The 25,366-nt window shown below is 36.0% G+C and overlaps 1 protein-coding gene across 1 annotated transcript in view; it reads left to right on the plus strand.

Annotated features, from left to right (window-relative positions):
* ATR (ATR serine/threonine kinase) overlaps positions 1-24,955 on the plus strand; it is a 39,069-nt gene extending 14,114 nt beyond the window's left edge. The window contains exons 19-47 of the mRNA XM_027686099.1: positions 174-317; positions 1,182-1,275; positions 2,025-2,150; positions 3,604-3,810; positions 4,024-4,137; positions 4,818-4,933; positions 5,813-5,933; positions 6,776-6,913; positions 8,081-8,288; positions 8,757-8,935; positions 9,821-9,985; positions 10,348-10,439; positions 10,981-11,072; positions 11,469-11,646; positions 12,582-12,758; positions 13,144-13,303; positions 13,853-14,032; positions 15,395-15,537; positions 15,942-16,039; positions 17,103-17,335; positions 18,082-18,216; positions 18,816-19,016; positions 19,302-19,445; positions 20,189-20,339; positions 21,209-21,365; positions 21,497-21,650; positions 22,573-22,724; positions 22,901-23,006; positions 24,371-24,955. Coding sequence (XP_027541900.1) covers positions 174-317; positions 1,182-1,275; positions 2,025-2,150; positions 3,604-3,810; positions 4,024-4,137; positions 4,818-4,933; positions 5,813-5,933; positions 6,776-6,913; positions 8,081-8,288; positions 8,757-8,935; positions 9,821-9,985; positions 10,348-10,439; positions 10,981-11,072; positions 11,469-11,646; positions 12,582-12,758; positions 13,144-13,303; positions 13,853-14,032; positions 15,395-15,537; positions 15,942-16,039; positions 17,103-17,335; positions 18,082-18,216; positions 18,816-19,016; positions 19,302-19,445; positions 20,189-20,339; positions 21,209-21,365; positions 21,497-21,650; positions 22,573-22,724; positions 22,901-23,006; positions 24,371-24,544 — 4,339 coding nt within the window. The 3' untranslated portion in view covers positions 24,545-24,955. The remainder of the gene's footprint in view (positions 1-173; positions 318-1,181; positions 1,276-2,024; positions 2,151-3,603; positions 3,811-4,023; positions 4,138-4,817; positions 4,934-5,812; positions 5,934-6,775; positions 6,914-8,080; positions 8,289-8,756; positions 8,936-9,820; positions 9,986-10,347; positions 10,440-10,980; positions 11,073-11,468; positions 11,647-12,581; positions 12,759-13,143; positions 13,304-13,852; positions 14,033-15,394; positions 15,538-15,941; positions 16,040-17,102; positions 17,336-18,081; positions 18,217-18,815; positions 19,017-19,301; positions 19,446-20,188; positions 20,340-21,208; positions 21,366-21,496; positions 21,651-22,572; positions 22,725-22,900; positions 23,007-24,370) is intronic.
* Positions 24,956-25,366: the final 411 nt, after the last annotated feature.

The raw sequence follows: 25,366 nt of genomic DNA on the forward strand, positions 1-25,366 counted from the left end.
GCAGTGGCATACCTGCTGTTTCTGTCCTTCAATATACTGGTTTGTTTTGTTCTGGACAATAATCTAAACCACAGAGCTGAAACAGCTTAAAATGCTTTTCTTGACTCACCTAAAATGTCTTATACAGAGAAGAACCATTGAGTACTGTTGTTTTGTTGTCTTTTCTTGTTTAGAGCCTGGGATTGTTTTGTTCGAAGTCTGGACCAATCATACCTTGGTTCCTTGCTTAGCCATGTGATAGTGGTGTTATTGCCCCTTATTCATATCCAACCCAAGGAAACTACAGCAATATTCCACTTCCTCATAGTTGAGAACAGGTACTGTTCAAAATATTTTCAGTTATATGGATTAAATCCTGTTACAGGAATGGAGATAACCCTAAATTTAAGTTGTCCAGCACTGAGATGAGAAAACTTGGTTTTCTGCTAAGTTGTGCATCTTTCTATACATTTGCACTTCTCTAAAATGTGTCTAGATCTTGAAATCTGGCAAGCAATAGCTTCAACTGAAAAGCTGTTTTTATATTGTCCTTATAAAAATACATGATGCTGTGGCAAAGTTACAACCCAGTCAGACACTTAACCCTGCCAGGTTTTCTTGAGTCTCTTTTTTCTGCTGGGATGGAAAATCACTTCCCTCTACAGAATAATGATGATTGCTCACATTTGCTCTAAGCTAGAGAGAAGTGTAGAGAGTTGGAAATGGGGAGGAAATGAGTTCTTTGTTTTCTTCAATAATTAGAGTTATAATTATGAAGTGGACAGATTATAATGTTGAGTAAGATTTCATACGTTCTCTTCAAGTGGTCATGCCAACTGAAAATAAAATCAAGGTTTAATAAAAAATAATTTTTTGACTTAACCTTTTTGAATATAATGTTGAGTTAATTCTTTTTCATCTTATATTTTAAAGCTTAAAAATATGTGAGGTTTTTTTCTGGTAGGAATGTTGATAGTTATTATCTTGATTACTTTTGTTGGGTTTTCCTTTTTTTTGCATTGTATCGTACCAACAGTTTTCAAAACAAAAGTTGGCAATAGGAATAATAAAGTTCCTGTCTAAGGGCATAGTAGCAAAATTGAAAGAGGTTTCTTCATTGCTTTCTTTGGATGGGTTTTTAAAAATTTTCTGATCCAACTAACATTTGCTATATTCTTTGCAATATTTTTGGTAACTATTAGGGATGCAGTACGAGACTTTCTACATGAAATATATTTTCTGCCTGACCTTCCTGAACTAAAAGAAATTCAGGTTGTTCTTCAGGAATACAGAAAGGTACAGCTTCTTTTATTTAGTTGGTTGGTTTGAATGTATCAAATGAATTCATGACAACTGAGAAAAACATTTAAAGTTTGTTGCTAAATGGAAATAGTATTTATCTGCTTCCACCACAAAACAGGTTTTCTGTATCACAGGAATAGTCTGAAGCAGATTCTGATCCTTCTTTAGGAATGAAATATACTCATATTTAACATTCTTGCTTCTGTAGCATCTTCTGAACACAGACTTTTCATCTTTTTGTGAGAGTAAAGAGATTAGAAGTCAGCAGCATTAGCTATGGCAATGATTGTGTTACAAGAAAAGCTACTACTTTTTGTTTGATCCTTTTTCCATATTCTCTCCACAGGGAGCAAAGTTTGTCTGTTTTTAGCAGTACTCTGTGGTCCATTTCTTTTGCTTGCCCTCAGAATGATTAGGTAATAGATGGGAAGTAGGTGTTACTTTGTGGGAATGAAAAAGTAGAAATTAATTTGGTTTTAGATAGACTCAAAGCAAAGCATTCTCTTCTGATTTTATAATTTTTATTTACACCATCATTATATTTACCCAAAAGTGTAAATATAGTGCCTTTTGGGAAAAACATTTTAAAAAACAGGCAGAAAGACAATGGTTTATGGATATAGGTGAGAACGTAGGCAATAAAGTAGTTGTTCCCATGTGTTCTCACTTGTGTTCTTTGAGATGCTACTTAATCAGATTCCTGTTGTACTTAACTTGAACTTCTTATGTCCTGTCTTGTTCAGGAATCCTCCAAAAGCACCGACTTGCAGAGAGCACTGCAGCTGTCCATGAGAGCCATTCAGCATGAGAATGTGGATGTTCGGATCCATGCACTCACCAGCCTGAAAGAAACATTATATAGGAATCAGGTATAGAAAACATCCCTCAGCAGAATTAAAAACAAATCAAATCAGCATCTGGAGCATCAATTTAAAGCTCCTTACTGTTCCAGGCTGTTCCCATGAACTGTGTTACTCTTCTCAGTTCATTAAGCTGTTTATTCACATAATGGAGGAAATGAGTTCTTTTTCATGACATCTCCATATAAGAGGACTTTCAAATCTTCCAGATCTTTGTCATGCTGATTCAGCAAGGCTAGTGGTACATTTGGGTTTTTTTTCAACTCTGAGGAAAGAGATATCTAAGAGTCCATTTCAGCAATGGGCTTATTCCCTGTTAGAACATTTATGGCTTTTGCATCAGGAGCCTAATACATAAAAGCCAGCTTTGTGTGTGTGTAATATCTGGAAGAACTAATGTGTTTGACCACCTCACATCTTCAGTTTTTTCCTCTTCCTTCTTTATCTTCCACCCTCAAAAATTTGAATCCATTGATCCATATTCAAATAAATTTTATAGCCACGTACAAGTTGAAGATAGTGCTTTACAAATCTGTGTGGTTATTATCTCAAAGGGTGACCTATTAGGAAAAAAATAATAAATCTGTCCCCTTAGTACCTCTAAGATTGTGGGACACTCTTTAGTCAGAAATTTTAAAAAAAAATTCTAGCTAAAAGAACAGTCATTGTGTAAATTCCTGGCCAATCTGTAATTCTTGTGGCTCAGGTCAGCAAAATCCTGCCATGTCTTGCTTAGTTAGAGGTCTAACAAAATAACTGAGGCAAATCAAACCTAATTAGTTCCACAGCTTGTGGAACTATTTGCTCTGTTATGTTGGCTGTGGTTTCAGTTTTCATTAAACATAACAATGACAAACATCTTCATTTTTTTCTGTATTTGGACTGAATGTGGAACTGGGGAATAAAAGATGGGCCAAGACAAAAAAGAAAGGACACCCAATTAAAATGATGGACATTGATTAAAGGACTTGAAACCCTGGGCTTTGTAGGATATGAGAGTGAAGAAATGGCCAAGACATGGCAAATAGGAATACAAATGGCAGCAAAACCAGAAGGTGTGACAACAGCTGCATGAAAGAAATTTGGAGGAATTCTGGAACATATGAAGAAAAGGGACAAATAAATGAAAAAGATAATGTAGAAAAAAAGAGAGGTTCTTGGTGCAAGACAAGGAAAGAAAATGAAGTTAGTAGAGAGGTGTATGATAATGAAATACATTATTGGCCATGACAGCATTAATTAAGGGCTGAGTCCCTTATTCATTTGTTTAGTTCTTCCTAGGGCAACAAGCAATTCAGTGCAATGGGGCTGTAGTTACAGTGAGGCAGGATGGGAGTCACTGACCTAAAGTCATGGGCAAATGAAATCGGAAGAAAGAGTAAGTTACAGATTGGAAATTTCCATGATTATTTACCATAAATATGGTTGTAGAATAACTCATCTTTATTTTTCAACTTCCTAGGACAAATTGATCAAGTATGTAACAGACAGTGAGACTGTGGAGCCAGTCATCTCCCAGCTGGTGACTGTGCTTCTCATTGGCTGCCAGGATGCAAATCCTCAAGCTCGACTGCTTTGTGGAGAATGTTTAGGTGAACTGGGAGCCATAGATCCTGGCAGGCTCGATTTTTCAACAAGTGAAACTCAAGGAAAACATTTTACATTTGTGGTAAGAAGCATTGCAGTAGTGTTTTGTTTAGCATTAAGGGTCGTTTACAAGTCCTTGGGAGTAGGGAACCTCTTATCTTTAGACCCTTTGAAAATCTGTACTTGCTTTCTCACCTAAAACAGTTTAGAGTTAAGCTTCCAAGTGATTATTTAGAGATTAAAGACACAGCTAGTACTCTGTTTTAATAGAACTGGCATTCTGTTTGTGTTTGAGGCTGGTGTGGAAGATCCAAATTTTGCCTATGGATTATTAATGGAACTGACCAGAGCATTCCTTGCTTATGCTGACAATGTTCGTGCTCAGGATTCTGCAGCATATGCAATTCAGGTAAGACACATGATAGATCCTATTTTTTCATCACAAGTTATTTCTATAACACTGAACTTAAAATTGTGCAATATAAATGTGCATTTTGAGATACATGTTTAAGTAATTGAAACTTCATCCTGTACAGCTTTAAATTAGAAGGTACACTTAAAATTCTGGGGAATTGTCAAATAAAAGATAGATTTGTTTGCTTGTGTCACAGTATTTTAGGAGACATCTGGTGTTTCAGAGGTAACTAACAGTCCATTCACAATGATTCAAGGAGTAATCCTGAGAGTGACTTAGAATTAGTGCTGGTTCCCCAGGAAGAAATGAAAAGAAGTAAGGATCTCTAAGATAGTTTCTGCTTACACTTTTAAGAAGCAACTGCAAGGGAGTGTACCCTTATTTTCAGACTCTGGTCTTTGGTGCTGGTTTGACAAGGAGGAATCAGACTTAACTTGTAGTCCTGGTTTATTGGCAGACGCAAAGAATATGAGATAGTGTGGTCCAACCAACTGGACAATCTGGGAAATCAATAGTTAGTTGAATTAACCATTCCATAACTTCTATCTCATTACTTATCATAGAATCACTAAGGCTGGAAAAGACCTCTAAGATCAAATACACCAGGTTTGGTTACTACTGTGGTTGTGAAAATTCTCTGTGCTAACGTGGTCATGTAAACCTTGCCTTTGCAGGAGTTACTGTCTATCTATGACTGTAGGGAGACAAACATTGACTGCCCTGGCTCCAAGCTTTGGAGGAGGTTTCCTGAGCATGTGCAGGAGATCTTGGAACCTCACTTAAATACACGGTATATGACAACTTAAACAATTTCTTTTCATAACAGATTGATTTATTTCCCCCCCCTCCCCCGGCTACTATTAACTTCATTTGGTTTTGTGATTGTCACTCTTCTGGGAAGAATGATATGTATAGATACAAATTTCAAATAAGGTCTTTCTACATAAAGCTGAATTAGCACTCACTTGAATGTAATTCTCTATAAATGAAACAGGCAAAGTTAGGAACTCATACTTTGCCCAGATCTACCTATCTGTCCCTAGTGCATTGGCTTATAAGATGTTTGAAGGATTTGTTTCTTTTTTCTTTCCTCTATACTCAAATCTATAAATATCCCATTATTGCTACCCTTAATGAGCTCCTCCTATGATAGAGCTTTAATTTGACTTTACATTTTGTTGAAGTCATGATAAAAATAATGTCAGGAAAACTTCAAACTATGTAATTATGTTTGCCTTAATTTGATTCCTTTCTATTTCCTCATGAAGACAGTCATGCTCATCTGTGATAAGCTTTACCTTTTCAGAAAACAAACTTTTGGTCTTTCTTGCCTTTCATATATGTTCTGGGTTTTTCCTGTCAAGAACATAGTACTGAAATATTTATCAAACTGCATTTCTTAAAACTGATTGGAATAGCACTTTGAAATATACTTAACAACCTAACATGTTATGAGAATTTTTATTTTATGTTTCATTTTAAGAAGCTTTAGAATAAAAGATGTTGACTTCTGAAAGTGTTTTCCTTATTCTGTTTCTAAAGATTCTAGGCAAGGAATTTCATAATTAACAATGTGCTATTGTTTATTATAGCATTTTATCATCTCATTTAATATGTATATTATAAATAAAAACATTAGTTTTATTAAATGGATATTTTAAAATTGCAGGTACAAGAGTTACCAAAAGGCTGTGAATTGGTCTAAGATGAAGAAGCCAATTTACTTAAGCAAATTAGGTTATAATTTTGCAGAATGGTCAGCAACTTGGGCAGGTTATCTTATAACAAAGGTAAGAGAATAAATCTGCTTTCTCTATTGCTGTATACAGCACAGTCCTTGAACTGCATTTTTGGGTTCTGAAATGGGGAGTGGATGGGAGAATATGCCTCTTAGAGGACTTACCTACTTCTTCAGCAGAGTAACTGCACTTTCCCTCCCCCAGCACTGTTTCTTGGCCAGGCTTCACAGGTAGTGGCAAAGCTAAAAGCCAAGGGAACTTGCCTTTGTCCAGAGACTTGTAAAACTGAAGGCATGGACAAATGCTTCTGAATTTACCTTCTCAGTTTTGGAAAGATTTCCCCGTAGCTCCACAGTCCCAGCACATAAAAAGTACTTGTCTCTTCATTTTCTTTCCCCTTTCTAATAGCTAAGTGACCCACTGAAAATTTCCCTTCCAAATCAACCACTGTAAGAAGTGAATTGCATTACAGTAGCTCAGTAGCTACACTGTCCTCTTTCAGACAGAGAAGAATGGAATGTCTTCATTAATTTCCTACTTTTTGAGGCTTTTTAGGGCAGAAGAGAGGCTGAGTGTAGTGGTAGACTCTCAGCCTTAAGGTTTTTTCTATCAGCCAGTGCATGTTCACAATAGTGTAAAAAACACGGGAAAGTGGAACATGTAAGCAAAATTCCCTGGCTTTTTGTGGGATCTGCAGCTGATACGTGTAATAGCAGCTGCCATTGGGCATCCTTGTTGCAGGTTTGAATCTGATGAAACTTCTGTATGAGGCAAGTATCTTAAAATTATTTGATGGAATAGAATTTGTGTTGTGAACAAAAGGAAATCTATTAATTGTTCAGATATTTGCATTTTGTAATGGTACTTCTCCTGGAAATAATATCTTTCTATAGGTGCGACATGATCTTGCCAGAAAAGTTTTTGATTGCTGCAGTATAATGATGAAAAATGACTATAAGGTGACAATTTATCTGCTTCCACACATCCTTGTCTATGTTTTGTTGGGATGCAGTCAAGAGGATCAACAAGAGGTGAGATGTATATTATGGTAGTGCCTTCTGTAGGAGTGGTCAGCTGTTCTTCCTAAGAGCTGTTCAGCTCTGCAAAATTACTGTAGACCTACATGAATAAACTGTTTAGGTGTTAAACTCCTTTTTGTGTATTAATAATATAAATTTTCTGACAGGGTTTTGAATATGCTCTTACAAGTTTGTGTTGGAACTGCTTTTCTGTGCATTTCCATCTCTCTCTTCAGTTGGGCCTAGGATGAGATACCATCTAGTTAATTATGACTGCAGGAACATCGAGAGCTGGAGTGGTACAAAGAAAAAGAGTGCAACAAAAACAACCAATAAATTGAACTTGTACAATTCCAAGAATTCAGACCCATAATTTTTTCCTCTCCCTTGCATACAATTGCAGTTTAAGTGGATAAACTGTTTAGGTACCAGATTCATGTGGAGCACGATTTGTGGCAAGGCAGGAATATGAGAGAAGAGTCATCCAGAGCTTTCCTCATTTTGCTGCAGCTGTCACTGCATGTGCCTGTGTGCTGCCATCTGTGCTGTGAGCAGCACATACATGTACAAAGAGATGCAAGTTTGTAAGGACTCTTTTGTAAGCATGTCCTGGAAGAAACAACAGAGTCAGAGAGAAGATACTGAAAAATATAACTTAGATTTCATTACTTTGAAATTTCACTGCTAAAGTATCTGTGTTTAAACATTGTGGGTGTGTGATGATTTTTCTTATATGAACAAGTACATCCACAATAAGCATCTGTTATGGATGTTAACTCATATTCTGTGGACTAAACCAAACAGGAAACGGGTCTTTTGGCATTGCATTTACTTAAATAAATATAAGCAAAAAAGTAGATCTGTGATCTATTAGCCAGTAGAAGTACTTCAGAATACCCTGAGGTATTGTGTTTATAGAAGAGGTGCAGTAGGATTTGTTTTGTGTTGAAACCTAAAGGCTTTCTCCCTGTATGGAATATCCGGACAACAACTCCTACTTGGTTTGCCATTTCTTCCTTTTGAGACTGTGGGACAAAGGAGCTTGGAATTAAGCCCTAAATTATTAAAATATACATTTAAAATATCTAGTATTTTAGTTTGAGTTTTGTTAATTGCTGTTTCTTACTATTTTGATGCTGGTAGGACACACTTCTGTCTTTTATCTTAACGTTTGTGTAGGTTTACATGGAGATTATGGCTGTTCTGAAACACGATGACCAGTCCATCAGGAGACTTGAAGACAGTGCATCTGATCTCAGTCAGCTGAGCACACAGACAGTGTTCTCCATGCTTGATCATCTCACTCAGTGGGCTAGACATAAGTTTCAAATACTTATTGCTGAGAAAAATACTGGCAAATCTAGCAAAGACAGAAGTGATCTAAAAAGTGAGTGATACTTATTTTATTTTAAATGGCATTGGCATTCTTCAAATAAATATTTGCATTTGTGGCTTCACATTATGACCATTTAAGAATGCAGTATTAGCATGATATGTAAGTCTGTTCTATGACTTCTTAATATTATATTGTGATTTCCACCCCCTCCCACCCCAAAAGCCTTGTTCTGATTGCCTGTTACAGGAAATACAGGTTCAAAATTCAAATAATTATTAATTTCTTGGTAGTTTTCTAAACATTCAGTTTAACATGTTCTGTGCTGTCTTGCAAGATGGAGGAAGTTCACCTGGATTGTTTGAAAAAAAGTACTGTTGACAGAAGAGAAAATGTGTTCTTAAATTAATACAATTATCTCATTAGATTGTTAAATGACTTAATTGAATTTTGATGCATAAAGTAATTCTTATAAATGAAACCTCAGTTGACAGACTTTTTATTATGTCTTGTTTTCAATAGCATCAAGTGAGGACTATGGAGAATATCAAAATGTGACCCGTTTTCTGGACCTCATCCCTCAGGATACATTGGCTGTGGCTTCCTTTCGCTCCAAGGCTTACACAAGGGCTGTGATGCACTTTGAATCATTCATCACAGAGAAGAAACAAAATATCCAGGAACATCTTGGATTTCTTCAGGTGCTGAAGTTCTTTTTGGTTTTGTTTTTTATTTTAAAATGAAAATGTACACAATGAATAAAGCTTTGTCAAATTCTTCTTTGAGATGGGAAGAAGAAAACAGGTAGTTGGGCACTTGCTGTTGGATACAAGTGTTTAGTCTTTGAGCAATATTTAGTACTTCCTCTGGCTTGGCATGCTTTTTACATGAAAAGGAATAAATAGCTTTCTAGTGTATAATAAGATTGTAAAATCCTGAAAATAATTCAATGTAGTTTTGTCAAAAGTATAACATTTATTGGTTTTAGTTAGCTCTGTGCCTTTTGTCAGAGAAAACACAGCCAACTGTAATAACCAACTGAAAAAGCCAAAGCACATTTGAAGAAAATCCAAGTGGCTTATTCTAAACTAGAAGAAGAGCTACTGCTAAGGGTGTTGAAAATTATTTAAATCATTTTCAAGTAGTATTTGAACCTATGACATGATCCTGTTTGTGGTTCCCTATGGTTTATGTTCCTCAGTGACATTTCAAATTTGAAAAAACTCAGTATGTTGCATTTCCACCTGAAGTAATCTGCATCTTCATATTAAACAACTTTATCCTGTCATAATAGGACGTTTATTTTGCCCTTTATACAGATCATTTCAGGTAACTTAATGTGTTATTCTGTCTATAGTATGAGATCATGAGTATTATGGTATGGTGAGCAAAAGTAGGGCTCAACTTTGGAAGCAGCCCAGCAAAACTGACTTGTTCCATGAAAGTCTGATGCCAACAAGTCTTACAGAGCAGCGTGTGCTCCATTTTCCAGAAGACGTGGGATTCTGAACATGTTATATATAAAATAAATTCTTGTTGTCTTAGAGTTGTTTTTAATGTCCATTTCCATTTCTATTTGCATAAAGAAATTGTATGCTGCTATGCATGAGCCAGATGGAGTGGCTGGGGTGAGCGCCATTCGGAAAGGAGAGCCATCTCTCAAGGAACAAATCCTTGAACATGAAAGTATTGGCTTGTTAAGAGATGCAACAGCCTGCTATGACAGGGCTATCCAACTGGAACCTGACCAGGTAAATAGAAAACATTTTTTTTTCTTTTTTAATATATATGATTATTATTTTTGAATCTTAACTCAGAAGACTAAGTCAAAAAAGCCTCTTCAGAATATTTAAGTTAAATAGGAATATAAGAGTTTTTTGTGACAGTTGCTGAATAATTACTGCTACTAGAAGTGTCTTATGAACTGAAAAAAATCTCTTATTGGATTTCTTTTGAATGTTCAGTTAGCTTATGGTGCAATTAGTTATGCTTTTTCCTATTCTAAAAAGCACCCAAAGGGACATCTTTCCTCCTTCAGACTGCTGTGGATTTCATTCATGTATATGTGTGGGGTTTTTATTTGTTGTTTTGTGTTTTTTTCCCCTATTTCTAGATTATTCACTATCATGGTGTAGTGAAGTCCATGTTAGGCCTTGGTCAGTTATCCACAGTCATTACTCAGGTGAATGGAGTGCTGGCAAACAGGTACTGTAAGCATCTAATGCAAGGTTTCTTTGAGTAATATAAAGCCATTTCTGCTCATTACCAAGCATTTGAGGTTTATCAGAATATCCCATTAGCAATGTGAAGCTACAAAACCTTGAGTGCTTTATCTATAAATTATTGCTTTCAAGATGTCCAGAAATTTTTGTAGTTCGTCTGCACTGGGTGCAGTGCTGGGATGTGCTTTAATTTGTTAGGTAGACTCTTTCATTGTCTCCTATGTTACTGATTCCATAGGTATTCTGTAGACTAATAGGATAAATGGATTGAAAGTTGGTAATTTTTAAGGAGGACCACGGAAGTTAAATACACTGTTTGGAGATTGCATTTGTGGGGTCGTGTTGCACAGCTCTTATTTGTTATCAGTGCACATCCTTTGGTTTTATTGACTTTCACTAGAAGCAAGCTTACCTTGCTTCTTTTCAAGTAAGAGAAGTTTTATATAAAGAATATTTGCTACTATAATGTAGGATTAACAGGGGAGACAGCACGAAGTTTTATTGCCTTTTTTTTCTTTCATTAGGTCTGAATGGATTTCTGAATTGAACACTTACAGGGTGGAAGCAGCCTGGAAACTGTCTCGATGGGATTTACTGGAAAATTATTTAGCTTCAGGTAAGTTATCATGATATAAAAATATTAATCCTTCATTGCATTTCTGAACAAGTGTATTTTTAGTTTAATCATCTTGATTAATAGGGGCAGCTATTGTAATTTTTTGGTTTTGGATTTTACTGGTTGGAGGCTTGGTCCTGATAGTCTTCTGGTTTTTGTAACTCTATTTGATTGTAAACTGTATAGTCTTTTAGAAGTTTCGAGTGTATGTAAGGCCCAGTATATTTTGGACTTTTTTGGGTGGGTGGATTGTGGAGTGGGATTATACAGTGTTACTAAAATTCAATTAATTAGTTCTGAGAAAAGCTTATTTTTCCAGTAGTCTGTTAAGAAAAATTAGCATGTTCAGATTAAGCTGGTTAAAAACCCAGAGGGTTTGGTTTTTTCTCTCCAAAGATGTGAAGTCCACTACTTGGAGTGTCAGACTGGGAAATTTATTGTTATCAGCCAAGAAGAAAAATGAAGCAGCTTTTTACGAGACACTCAAGGTTGTTCGAGCAGAACAGATTGTGCCCCTTTCAGCAGCAAGCTTTGAAAGAGGATCCTACCAGCGAGGATACGAACACATTATCAGGTTTCTCATTTTCATGTCACTATTTTCAAATCCAGAAATCACATAATCAACTATGTAGTAGCAAGAGTTTTGCATTTCCACAGTAAATGGTACTGATGAGCATTTTTTGTCACCTTTTTTTTTATACTCACCCAACTGAAAACCTTCGATTAATTGGGAATTTATACTTATCCCCCATGAAAAATATTCACAATTAAACTATTGAGTCTAGTCTTTCAAAATCAGCAAGCAAGTTTATGTAAACATTTTTATGTAATAAAAACCAGCAGGTAATAAAACCCAGCAATCTAATTCCATGCTTGAATTGGTACATATAGGCCAGTAACTCCATTAACTTAAGAGCATTGCTTTTAACCTGTATGGAGGCCAAAAAGTGCTCTCTTGTTTTATTAAAAAGAGCAGTAAGAACTGAAACCCCGTCCCTTTCAGTAGTTTTATTTTTTCCTTTATTAATAAACTTTCAAGTTGGCTGTAGTAGCCTAAAAAGTGAGTAGCCTTTTTATAATGAAAATGCTTAATACTTCCGAGGCATTTCCAAGCACAGGTTTGCAACTTTACAGTGGCAGCTAATAACAGTAATGGTATTTTAAAATAAATGGAATAACTTTATTTTAGTTAACAATGTATTGATTTTAAAATGAGATTTGTTGAAAATATCAGACTTTTTGAAGAACTGCTGCTAAAAGTAATGGATAGAAATACTCTTTCTAAAGATTGACTTCCTCTCCAAGTGATCCTCATTGTCTCTGTGTTCAGAAGCTTGGCAAAGGAATATAACCAATTTACAAATCCTTGATTCTGTGTGCTTGGTTTTGCTGAATTCTTGCTTTAGGGACAGCTTTTAGAAAGAAAATGGCAAAAACTTTGTAAAATTTGCATATATCTCAAACAGCAATCGATTCTCAATGATTTTTGCCTTTATTTTGCTGGCACAGGTTGCATATGCTGTGTGAGTTGGAACACAGTATTGGGCCAATGTTTCAGCAACCAGATGGTGACCACAGCAGAGATACCCTGAATTGGTGTGCTCGTATTGAAATGACCCAGAACTCTTATAGAGCAAAAGAACCCATTTTAGCTCTGAGAAGAGCTTTGCTTAGTCTCAGTAAAAGGTGAGAAAATGACTGTTTCTTGTCTGTGTTGTATTCTCAGTAATACTCTGGGTTTCCATATATGTTAGAAGAGGGAAGATAAAACTCTGGAAATTTGTTGTGAACAAAAGTAGTCCTCTCCAACATTATATACCTTCAAAATTAGGAGGAAAAGTTGTGTCTATAGGAATGATAAGGGAGACAGGGAGAAAGTGTATTTGTTTCTAGGCCTAAATGAGAAAAAAGGTGAAACAAATGTATTAAAATAATTTTAAGTTATCATTATGTCGTATAGAGCTTATTGAGAAATTCACTTTCTATTTCAACACATTGTGATATTTACTTCAGATTTTAAAATAGCATTCATGGCTGAAATGTTCCATTTCCTGCAAAAATGTCTCTGCAGCCAGGATTACAGTGAGCTTGTTGGTCAGTGCTGGCTCCAGAGTGCAAGAGTTGCAAGAAAAGCTGGTCATCACCAGACCGCTTATAACGCTCTTCTGAACGCTGGGGAATCTACACTCTCTGAACTTTATATTGAAAGAGCAAAGTGGCTCTGGTCCAAGGTAAGGAAAATAAAAATGGAATTTAATTTCTTATATGCAAGGAAATAATATTTTTAGTTTTCTTCAAGAAAAACAGGTACACAATCAGCACAGGTAAAACAAAGTATGTCATTTGGGACTATCAGCACATTCTGGTTGCAGCTGAGCCACAGGAAGTTTTTACCTCCAGCTGCTACTCAGCCCTTTTCTGTATCTATTGATTTTTCTGGCAGCCATGTATAAAACTGGTGGATTACCTGCCTCTGTCAAAGCAGCCCAGGCAAATTTAAATTATCTTAATAGTAGACCTCTCCTTAATTTGTTTCCTTTTAACTGACAGAGATAAGCAGCAAACATGAGAGCAATTGTTGTGGTACACCTAAAGGCACAACAGTGCTGAGATAACAAGGGAATAAAAGAAGCATTTGAAGTCAGTAATATTCAGTTACCACAGCCAGAATGGCCTAGAACACACTTGGGGAAACAGCTCTGCCTTAATAACAACCATAAGATGGAAGTTTTGCATCTCTCTCATTTAAAGTGTATACAATGTTCTCATCTTTCCCTTAGGGTGAGGTTCATGAAGCACTCATTGTTCTCCAGAAGGGGGTTGAGTTATGTTTCCCTGAAAATAAAGCACCCTGTGATAGCAAAAACCAGCTCATCCATGGCCGGGCAATGCTGCTGGTGGGCAGGTTTATGGAAGAGACTGCCAACTTTGAGAGCAATGCAGTCATGAAAAAGTATAAGGTAATTTGGATAAGTGTTAACAAGACAGTGGTTTTGAATCCCTTAAGTAAGCTATCATTATGCTCCTGATGATGTCAGCCAAGTATAACAACAGTGGGATTAAATGGAGTATCAATGTGTAGGAGGGAAATAGTTCTTCTTGTAAAGATTTAACTATCTTAATTAGCTTTAATATGGCACATCAATACAGGCTGATGGGAAGGCTACAGTTCCCACCAGTGAGACCTACAATACCTAATATAATTCTTTAAAAAAAAAAATAAAACAAATTACAGGAGCATGGCTTTTTTCTCATGCTTGCACAAATTAAAATTCCTCACTAAAATGTAGACTACTCTAAATACAGAGTTGACTTAATGACATATTGCACCACTCTACAGTGTTATTTCTCTCTCTGGGAGTGACTTATAACTGTGCTTTAAATATGCTTTCAGTCTCTGAAGAACTAGGAAAAGGGACACCTGGTATGTTTTTCTTGAACAACACAGCACTGCATGCTTCCTCTTGTGATGCCTGGGAAATACTTCTTGGTATTGATTAATATTGCCTACTAAACCAGTAGGAGATGCAGATCTTTATGCTTCTTTAAAAGCAGTATGTCTCCTATGCAAGCTTTGGCATTTGATACTGTTAATAGTTGCTGCTGTCTTACTGAGTAACATCCTTCTGTAACAGTCATTTAGAGAAAAATCTAACTAATGTATCAAATCAAGTGATGGTTGAAATAATGGAAACAAAGGAAATTTCATTGGATTCTATGAAAATACTAATGTTCAGAACTCTCTGCTGTCTAAGCATTGGCACTGGAAACAAGCCAGTGTTATTAAAGGATGGATGTGCCACTCACCAGATTATTTATTTTCTAATATATGTCACACAATTTTTTGTTTTTCTTTAAACATCATGATTTAGAAGGAAAACAGAAACGTGAAAAATGTAGAATCATAGATTCATTTAGGTCAGAAAGATCATCAAGTCCAACTGTTAAAATCCTGCTGTTTCATTTTTCAAAAAGCTAAAAGAAACTAAGTATTGAGTTTATCAGGATCAAGAACTTGATTATTATCTTCTTAATGAAAGTATAATATTTCCTAGTTGAGGAATCCTTTATCATCTTGCCCTGAATTATCTTGCTGTCTCCAAATCCAAAAGGTATTTTAAAAACAGACTGCTAGTTTGTAGGAGCAATTATCTTGGGGCTAAATTACAATTTTTGGAGTTACAGAGTTAACAATTAATACTTGTTTTGCATGTACTGTGCACAACATAACTAATACAAGATTCTTGTTTCTTAAGAATCATTTTTTTATTTTCAGTTTAGCGTCCTCTCAAAAGTAATTATCGCATTTTATTTTGTTGCAGGATGTTACAAATTTCTTGCCAGAATGGGAAGATGGACATTTTTATCTTGCAAAATACTATGATAAATTAATGCCAATGGTAACTGACAACAAGATGGAAAAGCAAGGAGATCTGATTAGATACATTGTTCATCATTTTGGGAGGTTAGAGGGGAACTTTTCTTAGTTTCTATGGAAGGATGACTATTATACTGGGAAAATTTATTTTTATAGGAATATATTTTTTGTCACCAATTCATACCAACTCAAATTTTTATGCAGTATTGTAAAACAAACTGCTGCATGCTTTCTTTTTGTTTTCATACCTAATTAAGTTTACTTCTTACTAAGTCTGTCTTTTGTCAGATAGTTATTTATTTCACCTGCAGTTTTGATTAATAAAACCAAAACCTTTGTATATTTGTAATTTTTGGTTGTTGCAGATGCATTAAAATGCTGACATAAATTTCTTAAGTTCAGAATGGAATGTGAAACGATTGAGAATGTAAACTTTGTATTGCTTCCAATATATATCATTAACATACTTTGATTTAAACGTGTAATCACAGGTCTCTGCAGTATGGAAACCAATTCATCTATCAGTCAATGCCAAGAATGCTGTCTTTATGGCTGGACTTCGGAGCAAAAGCATATGAATGTGATAAAGGTAGAACATTTTTTCCCAATACGTAATTTCTATATATATTAATTCTTTTAAGTACATGATTGAAAGAGCAGTGAAGTGTATCTACAGTTCTTTGTTTAGACTTATTGCCTGAGATTATATGGAAGCAAGAAAGTACTACTATTCTTTTAAATTACAGGATGTTAATATGCAGGAGAGTATTAATTATTTTAATTAAATCCTCCAGTACTTTTAAAAAATATATATAATGAGATAGCACTGTTCCTTGGAAGCTGAAGTCATTAAACAGACTTAGGGAAAATCCTTACATGTCACTGGTCACCTCTTCTAAGTTGCCTCATGAGTGATGAGTAATGTAATTGTATACACTTGCTACAGTAAAGTGTTAGGTTTTGTGGCTTTTTTCCCCGTTTGTTTTGGTTCAGGTGTTGAAGGAATTTTACTGAAATTTTCCCCCTCGTTTTACCAAAATGAGGGGAAAAAAACTCATGTTGGCAGGCAGCAGGAAAGCATGTGGAACTAACACCAGAGATGCATCTTGGCTGGGAGATTTTTGTACAAATAAAAATGGCAAACATTGCCTGCAGGTCTGGAGCAAGTAGACAGTTGTGGCTCTTTGATCTTGACCTCGTTCTGCACACTTCTGTCAGCTGTGCTTGGCTGCAGGCACAGCAAATCGTGTTCCCTGTGACGGTGATGTGGAACTCTGCTGGATCCTCGGAGGCAGGGGTGGAGATAGGAGCAGATGTGCTAATTTCACCCCATGTAAAGACTTCCTTCATTTCCTGTCCACTAAAGAACATTGGAATCCTTTTATCAGGCAAATAGGTGGAGTGGGTTTTGTTCATGCTATGCCATTGCATCATTTTAGAGAAGTAATTTTAAGAGTGTAATAAGAGCTTTTCTGATACTGCCTGTCCCATGTTCTGTGCTTGGTGATCTCCTGTTATTCTGGATAGTTAAATAGCATATGTATTCAGTCACTGTATGCTGTGTTAAAAAGAACTTTACAGCCTTGATTTAAGTGACTTTACATTTCCAGTGGGGAAAACCAGGAACATAGTGTTGTCCTTTTATTTCCCAGCCAGTCGTTCAGAACGTGTTCAAATGAAGCATGACCTCGCCAAGATAAATAAGGTGATTACAGAGCACACAAACCACCTGGCACCTTACCAGTTCCTGACAGCCTTTTCTCAGCTCATCTCCCGCATCTGCCATTCCCATGATGAGGTCTTTGCAGTTCTGATGGTGATTGTTGCCAAAGTGTTTTTAGCCTACCCCCAGCAAGCAATGTGGATGATGACTGCTGTGTCCAAGGTACCTTGCTATGCATAGCTGCACCTTTATTAAGTTTACAAAACTGTTTTCATCAGAGAGAAATGTAAATATAACCTGTTTAAGATGATAAGGAATTGAGAGTTTCAGTTTTTGTGATCCTGTGTTATGGAAGAGGATATTGATGCCATCACTGCAAAATATTTTATTGCAGTCTGAATTCAGATATTACAGTTTAAATGTTTCAAATTAGAATGCTAATAGGCATCTGAACTTGTATGATGTATGAGGAAAGGAAATTAGAATGATAAATAGCTGATGAATTGTGTAGTTATGGGCAACAGATTTTATTGCATTTAATAACTGTGTAATATTACTTTGAGTTTTATAATCAAATAATCGACTCTGTTCCTTGATTAAGGTAGGATAGATGTACTGCTTAATCCAAAATTACCTGGCAGTAAGGTCATTCCCAAGCAAACTGGAAAGCATGGTGCAGACTGTTTCTTTAGGCTGGTGAAACGACGTTCAGGATACACTGGCACATTCTTGAATACTGGCCTTTATGTTGTGGGACTCACAAGAATGGTTTCAGAAAGAATAACACCCCCCCCACACACACACCAACCATACCACTTTAGTTTGTCAGTTGGAGCACATCCTTCTCCAGATATTAAAAATGACAAGCAGTAGGTAGAGGAAAGAATATTAATTACTGGGGGAGGGGAGGATTTTTCAATTCATTTGACTGTTGTTTATTAAATTTTAACCTTTCTTTTTTTTTTCAGTCCTCTTACCCTATGCGCGTCAACAGATGCAAGGAAATTCTAAACAGAGCTATTCACATGGAGGAATCTTTAGGGAAATTTATTGGAGATGCAACTCGCCTCACAGACAAGCTGTTAGAACTGTGCAACAAACCGGTACTGACAAAAATAAACAAATTATTGCATGTAATAAGATTATTCAAAAAGGCAAAAAGCAAAAGCTTCTTCTGATGGCTTTCATTAGCCAATTCAGTTACTGCAGTTTAGCAGAAACTGCGCTAAATTGTAGAAGTTGGGGGGTTTTTTTGCTTAATAAAAGTGTTTTTTAAAAAAAGTAGAAAATAGCTCTAAAGTGAGCACATTGTAAAATCTTCCGGTATGTAATGGTACGTGTCACAGTGCATGGGCTTCAAATTGGTTTGTACTTTCACATATAATTCATGCCGAGTAACTTTCACAAAGTTTTACTGTAAAAATAGGCTGGTTGTGCTTTTATGAACAAATTATCTTAATAATAAGGGTAAAACTAAAGAAACTCTTTCATTATTCTGTATTTACGTTCAAAGGGAAAAATACATCTGCCATAATCGCCATATATATTTACTTTTTGATTACTTATTTGAAATGTAACTTGCTATTTTTCTTATTACCATAAGCATTTGTTATTCTATTCTGTTTATCAGTTAATGTGTAATAGCAGTGTTCTTTTAAGTGTTTGTTAAGGGTTGTTGTTAACTTAATCAACTTTTTTCAAGGTTGATGGAAACAGCTCAACATTAAGCATGAATATTCATTTCAAAGCACTGAAAAGATTAGTAGAAGAGCACACATTTAGTGAAATCCTCATTCCCTTACAATCTGTAATGATACCAACTCTTCCTTCGATTCCTGGCACCCACTCTAACCATGACCCTTTCCCTGGATGCTGGGCCTACATTGCAGGCTTTGATGACACGGTAAGGCTCTAGTTGGAACCTGGGTTTTAACTTCATGTCAAACAAATGCAGCTGCAAATATATCTTAGTTCTCTAGAAATGGAGGAGTGAGTAGGAAATTCATAATTACTTTTGTGGAAACTGAGTGGCTTCTTCACAACAGCCTGGGGCAGGTGGGCTGAGGTGAATATGCTGCAGCATCGTGGATGTGCTGACATGACTGGCTGCAGTGGTTTATTACAATAACACTCCTGATTTTGTATAATCTGATACAGATGTTTAATTAAGAACTTAATTTTTCTCTAGGTGGAAATTCTTGCCTCACTTCAAAAGCCAAAAAAGATCACCTTGAAAGGTTCAGATGGGAAATCTTACATTATGATGTGTAAGCCAAAAGATGATCTAAGGAAAGACTGTCGGCTCATGGAATTCAACTCCCTTATTAATAAGGTTTGATGAGTGAGACAATCAGATGCATTACACTTATTGACCAGGACAGGACACTGAACTGTCTAATAAAAGAGCCAACTTACCTTGAGATAAAGGTCACTGGAAGAAAAGTAAACTGGTGTAAAATATTTTATTTCAGCACAAAACAGTAGCAATTGATAATGTATAACTTCTTACAGACTTGTGAAAACAATAACAAAATATAACATTTTGCCAAAACACTTGCCTATTCCAGCAAAAATAGGCAGGAAAAGTTATTTGCAGTACATAAATACCTGCAAACTTTCTGCTTTCATGCTTAATATTTCTTGTTTAGTGTTTTATAATATATTTTATAAAAAACAGGTAAATTAATCTTTTCATACTAGAAGTGTTGCCATACTTCTTATTTTAGTTATATTTTGCTTCTCAGCAGTATGATTCAGGCTAAGGTACCATGTTTTCTGTGAGGTTAAAGCAAATGATAGCATCTCTGAAGTACTAAATTTCAAATACTGCTTTTAAAGGTTTTGAGCCATGTACAAGTTTGACTGTGTTATTGCAAAATCCTCTTTTTTTTAATTTCCGTTGGAGAACAGATGCGCATTTTGCTTGTGTTTGACCTACTGCAGACGGTGAAGCCTAGAATTTTAAATTCTAGATTGTGTGATTTGAAAATAGAAATAGATAAAATGGTAAATGCTGTTGATCCATTTTGATCCTATCTGTGTTATCTGTTAATCTCATTTTTCTTTTGTGAACAGTGCTTAAGAAAAGATGCAGAGTCCCGTAGGCGAGAACTCCACATCCGAACCTACGCAGTGATTCCATTAAATGACGAATGTGGCATAATCGAATGGGTGAACAATACTGCTGGGCTAAGAAATATCCTGATAAAGCTTTATAAGGAGAAAGGTACAGAAATATATTATACTATAATGACAGCTTTTTGATGTTTTTAAAGGCTTCTATCTTAAGAAGTAAATGAAATAAATGGCAAGAATCAAGCTAAATTCTAGGAAGGTGCAGTCACATGTATTTTTAACTATCTGCAATGTATTATTAATCATATGTGTGGTAGACCTTTAAATGGAAGAGAATTGATGCTTGCAATAAAGTTCCTTACAAGAACTGATAACACAGTCATCTTAATACTTTCTTGTAATAAGATGATGTAAATTGTTTCAGCAGCAGTGCCAGCAGCACAGGGATGTGTGTGCAGCACAGACATACATAATGGAGCAGACTGTGGACTTTTTCTTTAGATTTGATCTGTTATTTTTCATTTCTGCTACATTTGTGTGAGATAATTTAGGTAATACATAAATAAATCAAGGTTGAGAGTACAGTGACTTAAGATCAGATATGTTTTTTAATTTCTCGTTTAAAAAGCAGATTTCTGGTCAGTGTAATAAAATTTTGGGGAAAAATTTTGCACATTATCTGTGTGTATGCAGATATTCTGGGAGTTTGGAACTCCAAATGTGAATGCGTATAATGAATGGCTTTGCGAGGGTAGGTTCTTTTCCTGTTTGTGTGTTCCCCTCCCTCACTCTACCCCATGGTTGCTTGTTTGCCAGGTCTTCACTGTCAGTTAACATAATGATTTTTTTAATTTACTTTCCAGAAAACCAACCAACACAGGCTATGGGTTATTTTTCACTTGTTCATTTATTTCAGCTTTATGGAAATATTTATTTTCTCTGAATTACCATATTGTGATAGTACATAAAAGGCTTTCTATTTGGGGATTTCTTTTGCCTAACTGAGGAAGTCTGTTACAGGGATCTACATGACTGGAAAAGAATTGCGGCAGCACATGCTTCCAAAGTCAGCACCTCTGCCTGAAAAGCTGAAAATGTTCAAAGAAGTCCTTCTGCCTCGTCATCCTCCTCTCTTCCATGAATGGTTTCTTAGAACGTTTCCTGATCCTACTTCATGGTCAGTGACTGGGGTTGGACTGGCTCAAGAACATCTCCTTTGTGTGTTTCCCTAAGCATTAATGATACTACTGAATCAAGACAGATAAGCCAAGGAAGCGCCCTAGACATTCCCAACCCTTGTTCCCACAGGTACAACAGCAGATCCGCCTACTGCCGCTCTGTGGCGGTCATGTCCATGGTGGGTTACATCCTTGGCCTGGGGGACCGGCACGGGGAAAACATCCTGTTTGATTCTTTGACTGGGGAATGTGTGCATGTGGATTTCAACTGCCTTTTCAATAAGGTGAGAAATGTCACTTGCTGAACTTGTTCTTTATTTTATATGCATATATAAGTTATAAACTTCTACTGTCTTGGTTTTTTTCCACGTTATTTTACTTTAACATACCCATTGTGTTCTATCTCTCACTTTGTCTCTTATTATACCCTACAAACAGTCTGGGACATGTAGAGTCTGTGATCATTCTGTATGCTGCATTTAATGAAAGCCAACTTTTTGGTTTAGCCACTATCAATGACCTGATGTGGACGCACTGAAATAGCCCAAATTCTAGACTGTTTATGTTTTGTGATTCTCCTCTCTCCACTATCACCTTCCAACAAAACTGTAATTGCTACATTCAGAATTCTGCTGCTGTGGAGAGTTTCTCTTTGTTTCTCACACAAACTCAGCACAAAAATTCCAAAGGTTCTGTAAAGGTAAACAGCAGAAATTGTGGCCAGAGCGGGATTTGGAGTTTCAGTGTTTCAGTTGAAAGATGCTTTTGCTGTGGGACATGTGGGCTTTTTAATTCAGATAGGTGAGGTAGAGATATTGTTACGTTATTTCCCCTGCTTTCTTTTTAATGAGTCTAAATTGTCCTATATAACACTTAATTAAAAAAATGTTTTTTGCAACTTGCATATTATGAAAAAAAAATAGCATTTTGCATGAGACTATAAAGCAGCAGTATACACTTAAGAACAAAATTTTATATTCCTTATTAGTGTGTTAAAAACATAGAAAAAGGTTATTTGGACATTAGTATCCTTTATCCACTGTAATTTCCCCTTAGCAGCTGAGCAGGACTGTGTCAGCCGGAAACTGCCAGAGACAGAGGTGGGGGAAAAAACACAATGCAAATGTTACTCTTTGCTTAAATAATGCTTAAAACACTTAGGATATGCCCTTTTTTATCAGCATACTCTTTTTTATCAATGTACAGGGAGAAACTTTTGAAGTTCCAGAAATCGTTCCTTTCCGCCTCACTCACAACATGGTGAATGGAATGGGCCCAATGGGAACAGAAGGTCTCTTCCGAAGAGCTTGTGAAGTCACCATGAGGCTCATGCGTGATCAGAGAGAGCCCCTAATGAGGTGTGGCAATTGCTTTTGCTGCAAACTCCTGAAAGCTGCCTGTAGTCTAAACATGGGAAACAGGAACTGCTGCCAGTTCCAGCATATGCCCATCGTGCAGCTCAATCTCACTATGACATGCAGTTAAATATATATTTATATATCTTATTCTTATTTTTTATTTTTAATTTATTTAGTGTCTTAAAGACTTTTCTCCATGATCCTCTTGTGGAATGGAGTAAACCTGTTAAAGGGAATACAAGAGCCCAGGTGAACGAAACTGGAGAAGTTGTCAATGAAAAGGTTAGTTTAAAACAAGCATAACCTGAGGTATGCAAAAGTCAAATGTCCATTTTGGTTCTATATGAGTTATATATTTTCTAACTAAAACCTTAACTGTCTTCTTTTTTTTTCTTTGATTTAAAAATTTCTCTAGTTGGAGGTTCTTTAGTATCTCTGTGTTCATAATTTTTATCCATAAAGAGACTTTTTTTACTGATAGAAAATGTAATTTATCTACTAAAGAACCAAACAAAAAAGCCTACAATTCCCTTATTAGTGTTATGAAATCAAGGACAACATCAGCAGAAATGATGGATCTTGCTACTCCTCACTCTGACAGTTGCACAGTCTTCCAGAGGTACAGTGATGGTAACATCTGGAGTCCTTTCCATGTGTGTTTTTGTGCTTTTCCTGAGTGGAAGTTTATTATTGAATAAATACGTGCCTTGTTACATGTCAAGGATTACTTGATTAAAATTAGGATTTCATATATACTCTTTCTTTATTAACTGCTGATGAAGATCAAATCCAAAATATAGCTTGCACAGCCTGTAATATTTATTATCTTTCTTCTTTGCAAAATTTCTGATTTGTCCCTTTTTTTTAAGGACTACTTAATGAAAATAAATGTGTAATGGCAGATAATACTTAGGGAGCACTGACAAACACAGCAACTAAGATAAGGACAAACTACAGTTTTGAAGCTGTGTTACAACAGAGAACTTAACTGAGCTATTTCAGCACAGAAAATCTCCTGGTTTTCAAACAGTTACTGACCAGGCTGTGTCTACATAACCTTTCTTTTAGTTACAAGACCACCCACATAGTTGTATAAATTAACTGCTTTTTCTGGAGAGGTGCCAATATTATGCTTGGGCTTTGAAAGCAAATATGTGAGTATAACTGGTATGAACTAGTGGCTCTAGTGGGCCTCAGAACAGCTCATTTTGAGATGATCAGCACAGCCTCTTTAATTAGACTTCTGCAATTTCAGTTGCTCATCATTTTGGCCTAAATTTTCCAGACTTAATTTTTATCCAGAATTCCAAGAACAAGGCTAGGAAAATGTTGCATTGAAAGTAATTGTACAAAATAAAGCTTTCTACCATTCTCAAATATATTTGTATAGCTCTTTTAGTCTCTCTGGTAACTTTTATCTGTAGAAATGTAAGGCAAAAGTTATAACTTGACCAATAATATATATATTTTAAGAATTGTTTTTAAAGGTGAGCAGCCTTTATTTTCAATATATCTGGTATAGACATCTGGGTTTTGTATTAAATTAAAATACAATTTCAAACACGTTCTAACAAACACTTTTTTTTATTTTAAGAAGTGGAAGTTCATGGATAGTAGCAATATTATTTTTTTTTCCTTTTTTCCAGGCCAAAACCCATGTCCTTGATATAGAACAACGGCTGCAAGGTGTCATTAAGACTAGAAACAGAATAAAGGGATTACCTTTATCTATTGAAGGACATGTCCATTACCTTATTCAAGAAGCAAGTGATGACAACCTGCTCTGCCAGATGTATATGGGCTGGGCTCCATATATGTGAGATTTGTTCCCTTTGGAACAATGCCATTCACAAGGGACGTAGCTGTAATATTGCTGGGAAGGTCTGACTCAGTGAGACCTGGTTACTTCTGTTGATTCCTGATTGTGAGCAGCAGAGCAGGCTTGTGATCATCTGAAATCTGTGTAAAATGCTCTTGCAAGGATGCCATGAATGCGCTCACAGATGTGTAAAGTGTTAGGACTTATGTTTTGTAGGCTGTAGAAGGCAGTACAAAAGAACTGCTTAAAAATTAGACTATGCAAATCTCTGCAAGTGTCTTATTCTGTCTATATAAAAATTTTTCACGATGTTGCACTCTATAAAGTACTGTATTTTTTTGTAAAGTTTTTTTTCTCATTCAGGTTACTTGTAGATTAGAAAATATGACATTAAAGTTTAATAGTGATATGATGTAAAGTGGTTCTTTCAGCTTTTTCTACTCATATTCACAAGGGCTTTCTAAAAATAATTAGCATTTCTTTCCCGCGCTAGACCTTGAATTTTGGTTTTGTTCAGCTTTCTTCCATGTGGCTTGGCTGTGTCTAGGAAAATAGTCTGGATCTTAAGTCTTACCATGAGTAAACTGGTAAAGTGTTACTTTGTTCTGAACTTCTTTCCTTAGCCTGCAGTGCAAAGAAACCCTCCTGAAGGACCTGGCACAGAGCTGGGGGTTGGAGCAGTGCAGGGGACAGGGTTTGTAGCTGTGACTGCAACAGGCAGCTCCGACAGCTCTGGACAGCCCGTCTGCTCCCCCTTGTGAAAAGCGTGGCCATAAGGGAGTGTTTTTCAGGCTCCGTTTCAGAAAAAGTGTTTTAACACAGA

The sequence above is a fragment of the Neopelma chrysocephalum genome, unplaced genomic scaffold (genome assembly GCF_003984885.1).
Source record: "Neopelma chrysocephalum unplaced genomic scaffold, ASM398488v2 Primary Assembly neopelma1_70, whole genome shotgun sequence".
NCBI classification, from domain to species: domain Eukaryota; kingdom Metazoa; phylum Chordata; class Aves; order Passeriformes; family Pipridae; genus Neopelma; species Neopelma chrysocephalum.